The sequence below is a fragment of the Plasmodium fragile genome, assembly GCF_000956335.1.
Source record: "Plasmodium fragile strain nilgiri unplaced genomic scaffold supercont1.85, whole genome shotgun sequence".
Lineage (NCBI taxonomy): Eukaryota > Apicomplexa > Aconoidasida > Haemosporida > Plasmodiidae > Plasmodium > Plasmodium fragile.
This window is the reverse complement of record NW_012192665.1, coordinates 24,559-33,562: the sequence shown is the minus strand read 5'-3', so window position 1 is coordinate 33,562 and position 9,004 is coordinate 24,559. Positions and strand designations below refer to the sequence as shown.

General features: G+C 42.1%; 2 protein-coding genes across 2 annotated transcripts; one reads left to right on the top strand and one right to left on the bottom strand.

Annotated features, from left to right (window-relative positions):
• Positions 1-2,156: 2,156 nt before the first annotated feature.
• AK88_04968 (uncharacterized protein) lies at positions 2,157-4,262 on the top strand (the record flags this gene model as incomplete). Its single annotated transcript, XM_012482572.1, has 1 exon — positions 2,157-4,262. One exon carries the CDS (start codon positions 2,157-2,159, stop codon positions 4,260-4,262), a length of 2,106 nt encoding a protein of 701 aa, XP_012337995.1.
• Positions 4,263-5,203: 941 nt separating this feature from the next.
• On the bottom strand, positions 5,204-8,777 carry AK88_04967 (uncharacterized protein; the record flags this gene model as incomplete). Its single annotated transcript, XM_012482571.1, has 2 exons — positions 5,204-5,286; positions 5,459-8,777. The coding sequence occupies 2 exons, from the start codon at positions 8,775-8,777 to the stop codon at positions 5,204-5,206; spliced, it is 3,402 nt and encodes a 1,133-aa protein (XP_012337994.1).
• Between the last annotated feature and the right edge of the window lie 227 nt (positions 8,778-9,004).

Here is a 9,004-nt window from a genome sequence, read left to right as displayed (position 1 = left end):
AACAAAAAAGAAAGGGGAAATTTAAAAAAAATGATTTTTCTTTCTTGTAAACATGACAGTACAAGTTTTGTTTCCCATGTAGAACAATTTCTTTTTTTCAACGTTATAAAATATAACATGTTCTTTTTTTTTTGTGATGGTTCCCCCCCCCAGGTTGGACGTTAAATATAAAAATGGGTCACTTGCGATGACAGGTATATTTTATATTACTACCTTTGCGGGCCGGGCATGAAGCACAGTAGTAACGGTCATCGTAATAAACGCGGCACGCTCTTAATTTACTTGCACAAAAAAAAATATACAAGAACATATATACCCCTACATATAACCTACAACTGTTTTATACGTGGCGCATGGATGGAAGCCCAGTAAATAGGATAATTGCAGCAATGACATAGCATAATATAGTTGTGAGACGGGAAGCCAATGCGCGGGGCATTAAAACCACAGGATGCGAACCGTGACGCAATGACGGACGCAGTGTCATAAACGTATATAGTATATAGTGCAGTATACTTTTCGCCATACGGTTGCGCAGGCATGGGCCAACTGCTTATCCGCAGAAGCACCAGGGAATCGATTCAGTGCCCAACACTCGTAAAAGTAATAAGAAAAAACATATTATCTGCTCGACGCACTTATTTTCTCGCGCAACGTGTATATCCGCAGTGCTGCAAACGGAAAAAAAAAAATTCTTCATGAGCTTCATAAGTGTTTCATTGTTCATCGATTCGTCGATTCATCGCTTAATCAGTTTTATGACCCTTCATAAAGCATCCCCAGAAGTAGTAGTGACAGTCAAGGCGCACTGCTTTTCCGCTTACCGCGCATTGACCAAGTTTGTACCGGTAGGCAAAAAAAATGTACGTGCTGCATGTACCAGAATGGTATACAATAAAAATAAACATATATATAAATTTTTTTTTTCCACATGCATCACTTCCGTTTTGGTACATTCTGTCATTTCTTTGTAGTATACTTGAGCACTCATTAAAAAAAAAAAAAAAAAGCGGCCAACTTTTTTTTTTTTTTCGTGTACCAAAATTTTGATTATTTAAAAATATCGCCTGAAGCTCCTTTTCTTTCTTTTTTTTTTTTTTTTTTTTTCTTTTAACGCTTACTGATTTGTAAAGGACAACTGAATGGAGTGGCGAACTTTTAACATGTTTGAATAGTGAGTCAATCAGGGCGAGGAGGACGCTGAAAAGGGTGAAGCCGAGTTAGAGGTTCAACCGAATAAACGGCGCAAGAAAATAACAAATCGCGCATTCAAACTGACAGGTGCTACAGACGCAGAAGCACGTCCAATTTGTTTAGAGGCAGCCCCCAATAGGGAAGAAATATAACACCCTGGTGCGAAGCTGTCCGATAGATGAAGGTGGATTCAGCGTAGAGTCTGCCCTGCCTTATCTGGGCTCCTCGACGCGACGTCCATCGCCCGCCCCCCTTTTGCGAGCAACCCGTGTATAACCCTCATGAATCCCCGCCACAGAAAGTAAGCCAAACAGGGGGACAAAGCCATTCCCATGCGCATTTATATGTACTTTACAAGCACGCTTGCATATGCATGTATATTTTTCACGCGTGGCATATATCTACGGGGAGAAGCCGCTCCCATTCGACAATTGAACGAACCCCCAACCGTCATGTACATTTTTTCCCCCCCCCACTTCTGACCCTTAGTGAATCAAGTCGTATGCAAGAATTGCCACAGCACGGATGTTGAGACTAACGAGGGACAAGGGGAGGTGATCTGCCGCAGATGCGGTTCCGTCCTGGAGGAGAACAAAATTGTGGAATCCCTTGAGTTCGTGGAGAATAACAATGGAGCTATTTCGATGGTAAGAAGTGGCCGCACTTTTAGCGGTCCCCCCCGCTGCTCTTGCCACTTGCGCTGGCCGCGTTAAAATACGCCCAATGTTACCATGCATCGTGCCACATGTTTCCTTTCCCCGCACATGTAGGTCGGACAATTCGTCCCCGCTAGTGGGAACAAATCCTTCATCCTCTCCTGGGGTGTACGCGAAAGCAGAGAGTTGTCCTTACAAAAGGGATACATAAATATACAAAAAATAGCAGAACATTTGCACCTGTCAACACAGCACGTGGAAGCAGCTCAGCGAATCTACCTGATGGCTCTACAAAGAAATTTCACAATGGGAAGAAACAACTCTTACGTTGCCGCCTCATGTCTTTATACAATTTGTAGAAGGGAAAAGTCACCCGTGATGCTAATCGACTTTAGTGATATCCTACAGACCCCTGTAAAGCCCTTAGGAAAAACATTTCTGAAGCTGTTGAGATTGCTTCATATAAGTGTACCTAACATAGACCCTTCTTTATATTTAGAGCGTTTTGCTCACAAATTGAATCTTAAAAATGCCATATATAAAGTTACGTACACAGGGATAAAGCTTATTCAAGCCATGACAAGGGACTGGATTTGTACTGGAAGAAGACCTACAGGGTTATGTGGTGCCGCCTTGCTAATTTCTACCAGAATGCATGGCATTTTTGTTCATTCAAATACTATTGCTAATATTGTGAGGATATCCAACCCTACTATCATTAAGAGACTTTCTGAATTTAAAAATACGAGTACAGCTAAAATGAAGGTTTCCGATTTTGACCGAATTCGCTTGAATGATCTTCCATCCAATTCACTACCTCCTTGTGTCATTGCCTCAAATAAAAAAAAACTCAAACAGGACATGCTAAGGAATAATCAAACAGTATCTCTTTGTGATAGCGAGGACATTTTCAGCACTGCTGGAAGTGCAAAATCGGCAAAAGATTCAACAGGCCAACTGCTATCTAATGAAACCTTCTCCCCCAATGGTAATGAAGACACCTTATCCTTGTGTAACACCATGAATATAACAAATGAGTACGATGCGAATAATGTGTTGTCATACAAAAATTTGAATCTCCTGGATAGCCGCTCCTCCTGTAATGGGATGGAGGACGTCACCACCACGGAGTGCAGTGTAAATGGAGGTAGCGCAAGTAAAATTGGCCGCTCGAGCGAGTTGAATAGCACCATAAGTAGCTGCCTTCCAAGTGGAAGTACACATGGAGGAAGCCAAACAGGGGATGATGGAGAAACCCTAACGAACAGTGCAACTATAAATGTGGAAGAAATATGCAATGAGAATCCAGAAGGAAATGATTTAGATCAACTAGCCAAAAAAATTATCAACACGATAGATGTAGAGAAGCAATCTAGCATCCTGAAGGTCGACGTTTCTTCCTTCCATATGAATAATTCACAATGTGATGGCAGCGATTCCGCTGAGGGAAGTGAAAAGGAGAAACTTCCATTTTCTCACAGTGAGAACGGAAGACATGTTAAAAAGGAGAATGGTCTGTCTGACAATCCTCCAACCAAATCAAGTGTATCCATCGCGAGTATAAATCATTTGTCCGATTTGGACTCCTGCCTAACCACCCCTATGGGTAGCGCCAAGGAGTTGACACAATCCAATGGTACATGTCACAATGGGAGTTCCTCCCCCGTAAGTATTGAAAAGCACAACGCATCAGGGCTTATCTCTGCTGATCATAAGAACGATTCGCTCTGCAAAAAGGGAGCGCTGCTTAATGGGGACGAGATGGAGGAGGGAATGGACAACCTAAACAATGAACACGTAACGGCATACAATAGCGCACTTAAAGAAACCCTAAACTCGGAACTAAGCCACCTCCTGAACGAAGTAGATGATTTCAATATCTTACAATATGCTAATAATGCAGAAGAGAACAAGAGGAGCAATAAAACAAATGATATGCACAAAGATGATTTAAACCATGTTAGTAGTATCCTCTCCGATTTTAATTATTTCTTCGAAAATAATTCCAACACTGTAGAAAGTCAAACACCCAACGTTGCAGACATCCCCTCAGATGCATCCATTGAACAATTCAATGAATCGCTGTCCGAGTTCTATGATAGCGAAATTGAAAATATTATTTTGTCTGAAAAGGAAAGAAGACGGAAAATGCTCATATGGGATGACATGATGAGGAGTTATTTTCCACAGTACTACAAGCAGCTTAAAAAAGAGAAGAAGAAGAAAAGGTCTTCATATCATCCTCACCGTGTGGTTGAAGATAAGAGTAAAAAAAAAAAAATAATGGAAAATGACCACCCGTTGGAAGAACAAACAGCAGGAGATTCGGTCATAATGGCTTTAGAAAAATCAGACAAAAGCATGTCAACCAAAATGAACTATGATGTACTCAAGTCCCTTTTTTCGTCCTGAACAGTCAGCATATGTGTATGTAAAATTTGTACAGGGGGAGAGGGGGTATGGAGGGGCCGCACATATATCTACCCGTGTGACGCTGTTTTTTTTGTTGTGTTTGTTGTCGTTGCGCGGCCTCCCCTCACCTTACCCGTATACCGTGTGCTACGCGCTGCGTGATAGGCTAACATAAATGCTACCCCCCGTAGCGCTTCCACACACGTGTGATGTTTGTTTTTTCTCCACCTTTTTTTGCATTATCTGTTTCAGATCCTTTCCAATAATACCCCTCATTTTTTTTTTTTTCGTTATCTCGTGTGTGAGTAGCTAAAAACCACCATGCCACCGTCTTAACGGTAAACAAAAAAGAAATTAAAAAAAAATATAAATAAATAAAACGCATACACCAGTCTCACCTAGCCTGCTTCTTATATTGTAAACGATTGGAAGCGTTACGGTACAAAGAGGAGCATATGCTTACCCGCAAACGACTGTCTACATATTGTCACGCGACCAATGGACACAACGCATTAATGTGCCAAGTGCTCTGAACATTATACGCGGCTACCATGTACCATAGCGCATATATAAAGTGGTAATAACTGATCAATGCGACGCATATAATCCTAAGTCATGCGAGTGGTAAACTCTATTTGTTCTACACCCGTGATGTAAACGCCCACTCTTGTTTTTTTTTTTTTTTCAAATTCGCTTCTTATTTTTGGATAAGACAGTCCGCGGCGCAGCCACGGAAAAAAAAAAAAAAAAAAAAAAAAAAAAAATGACAAAATGGCAAATTGAAAAATTGACAATGGCAGATTTATAATTTTACAGAGTGATAGAGCCATTCACAAATTAACGAATGTCCGCACGAAAAGGTAACGCAGGAACGAGGTACAAAAGGTGCTCCAGACAATCATGGGAAGGATTATATCAAGGGGGGCAACCCACCGTAGGGGTTATCTCGTCTTCGCCACATCTTCCGCCTCTTGGTGGTCTAAATCGAGTCCGGGGCATAAAGCTGCCGCAGCTGTGCAATGAGCTGTGAAGGGGTGCAGGTGGAACAAAATGCATACGATATGTATGTATATATATATATATATAAGTGTTAACGGGCCCACTGCAGTTGCCACGCTGTGTACGCACAAAATGTTTGCACGCGTTCACGCGCACATGAGGATAACAGTGGGGAGCCGTGACCGCACCAACCCCACCCGCCGCTCTCTTTTGTGGGAAAACATTTCGCAGCCGTACATTCGCATCGACGGGAGACTTGACGCGCCGTTTGGTCAGAAGGTCGTGACCCTTTAGGTAAATCCGCTTGATCTTCTCCGCCAAGATGCCATCGTGGGTATACCTATTGAGGGCTTCATTCAGTTTCATCGGGGTAGGCCACAGAGACAAAATCAACTCCGTGGCATCAGGCCCACACATGTTAATCAATCTCAATTGCTTCCCAAACACTTCCTTCACCAAATTATTCTTCGATTTTTTTGAATGACTGTTCCACTGATCCCATTCACATGAATTCTCTTGTAAGTACACCTCCAATTTATCACTGTGTATTATGGGTTCACCTTCTCTGGTGTTACAAACAAGACGGACATTTTCTACAATCTGGGTGTGCATTTCAGCCAATAAAAAAAAAGTATGACTTAAACTTTGGCTAGTCAATATAGAGAAACCAGTAATGAGCTGAATACTATGTTGAGCGTTTAGAAGCGTTTCATAAGAAATTCTATTCGAGTGCGTGTAATTTTTAAATGAATTGTTGCTGTTTTCTATAAGGTATATTATATGTGAGGATTCTTTAGACCTCATGAGACGATATTTTTGCTCATCATATCTTCCATCGATTATACTTGCACTTAGATCATTCAATGTTTTTCGCTCTACTATCCATTTTAATACGTGTTCTTCGTACTCCGCATTTGCTTCCTGTTCACCGTCTTCTTCCCCATCACGCTGGTCCTCCTTCCCGTCCTCGTAACTTCCACTCGAGTGAGCGTTGCTCATTCTTGTGTTGCACATTTGGCTGGCCTCGCCACTCCATTCGTGATTATAGGGGTTCTGTGGTGTCTTCCCTGCATTCTCCTTTTTTCCACCTTTTTTACCCCTTTTCCTCTTCGACGACTTACCACCATTATACACCCTTCTCCTGCACAACCAGATGATATCACCCAGGGGAAGATTTCTAGTCACATATTTGACTCCATTGCGTTGGAATATTTTTTTCATTTTTTCATTCAGCTCCTGACTCGTCCCTGATATATCCCTGTTGTCGATTACCATGACAATTTCGTATGGCCCGTAGGTAACTTGTTCGCCCGCTGCGCTGTGCGTATCCCCATCAGGATGTACATCGAGGTTTGCCTGTCGCTTTGCTCTCTGGCCTGGTTTACGCTTTCCCTTTGAATCCTTTCTCATGTAAACATTTCCGTTTTTTCCATCCTTTTTTGTTCCTTCCTCCTCCCAAGCCTGTATTATTGCTACCTCCTCTTCGTCCATCTGCATATCCCCACTTTCCTTTCTTCTTCTCTTTTTGTGTTCACTTCCTAACTCCCCTCCTGCACTATCATGGGAGACGCTCCACTTCCGCTTCCCCTCCGCTTTACCCTCAAATGAGGAAATAGCCCCACCAGAGACATCTCCCCCCTCTTCACATGCACCTTCTTCTGCAAACAAATCAATTACATCATGCCATCCCGGCTGTTTGTTATTTGTCACAATTGACGTAGTCCCTTTGGATAGGAGGTTGTACTGGTGGGTTTTTTCTAGTTCAAAATTACCACAAGCAGATAGCCCCTTTGTTCTACTCATATCGTTGTCCTCCCGACCGCTCAACTGAACACTCTGTGCATCCGATGTATCCCCATCAATGGTAAAAAATATTTTTTCGCCAACACTGTTGTCCTGTCCAAGCAAGTCGTTATTATTTTCACCATCACTGTAGGTAACTTCCCTCCTTGGTCTTTCATCCGACGCATTCATCTTTGTAGATAAATATTCTGCGCTTTTGACACTCTCCTCGTATTCTATTCTGCGGTCTGATTCGCTTACTACCTTATTTCCTTTGTCTTGCTTAGAAGTAGATCTGTTTTCTCCTTCTGATGCATCTGAGGCGGGTTCTTTCGTTTTGCGATTACTCGTGCGTGGAGGAGAATATTCCTCAATTTTCTGCTCTCTCCTATCTTCCTCCTCTTTCCCGTTATGCTGCCCGTTCTGCTCCCCGTCTTGCTCCCCACTCCGAAGGAATTCCTTCCCCTTTACCGTCAACCTCACCTTCTTAACGATTTTCATATTACCCCCTTTCGCACTGGACAAGCTCGAGAAAGACAGCGCATTCGACGTCCCACAACTGCTGTGTGTTTCCGGCACGTCATCCACGACGCACCTTTTTTTGGAAGCACTCCCTCCACTAGCCTTATTTTCCCAAATGTCTAGCTTTTCCAAAAATTCCATTTTTATAAGTCTACGCAATTTGTGAAAATATATTTTTTCAGAGTCTCGATAATATTTTAAAAACCCAATTGTCATTTCTTCCATGCTGACTGAACAGTTGTCATATAAATTTTCATTCTTGTCGAGAAAAGTCATGACTTTGTTTTCGAAATCGTTTAATTTGATTTCATTCATTTTCTTGCTGCCTTTATTATTGTCACTTAATCTCTTTTTCTGCTCGTGCTCATTACAGGGCTCCATTTGAGGGGCAGATGCTTCCTCATCGCCCAACATGCAATTATCGTAATTTATGGAGGCTGTCGAAATGACTGTATAGTCATTGAGGTTAACGCTGTTCTTGTATGTGTAAGCGTGTTTGGTCAACTGTGGGGTGATGTTCATTTCGTTGACCGGGGTACAACTGTTCTCACCTCGCTTGCTGTCATGGCGCCAGTCATGACTAGCGCAATCGGACGCATCAGCCTGGTCGGCTCTATCACATCGATTAGACCCATCAACACGGAGAGCGAGATGGGTGCTACCTTTCTTATCCGTTCCACCTTTCCTCTTTCTCCCTTTCACCTCCGCCTCGTTATAATTACTGTTGGAGTAATCATTTCTGATCTCCTTCATATTCCTCATAATGCTATCATCGGACTCTTCGCCAATTATCTTCAAATTATAAACTTCACTGTCCAGTTCCTTCAAAAAACGGTCCACACTTGTGATGACTTTATTTATGTGGGTGTAAATGTGAGAGGAATTCTCATTTGGCGTGACGCAATCATTCTGCATACTATTATGCTTCTTGTCTTGAACACCTTTCGACAGGGCCTTTTCAAAATAATAAGAAAATTGCTTACCAACCCCCTTCAATTTATAGGCCTCTAAGCTATTTTTAATTGGTAAGGGGTAGTACAAAATGGAACTCATAATTTTTCTAAAACACATAACCAATTTGGTATAGCCCTGAGCCACCGCCTTCCTTTTTAAATTGTTGAAGTAATCGTAATAAATTACATTTTCAGGATGTATGCTGTAATTTCTGCAAATTTTCCTGTTCAACTTTCTCCAGGGGTTACTTCCTTCCATTTAGGAGAAGTTTTTGATCTGGTGTGAGCGAGATGAACTGACGCCAGACAAGCGGCAAACGCAGAAGCCAGAACGACGAGCAGGGAACACACACAAAAAAAAAAAAAAAATGACAACATAAAAAATTACTGAACGCGTAATAATGCCACAAAAACAGAGGACAAACTTACAGATGAAACATTTCGTAATTACAAAGGAGTAAAGAAGCGGGGACAGGGACGGGAAAA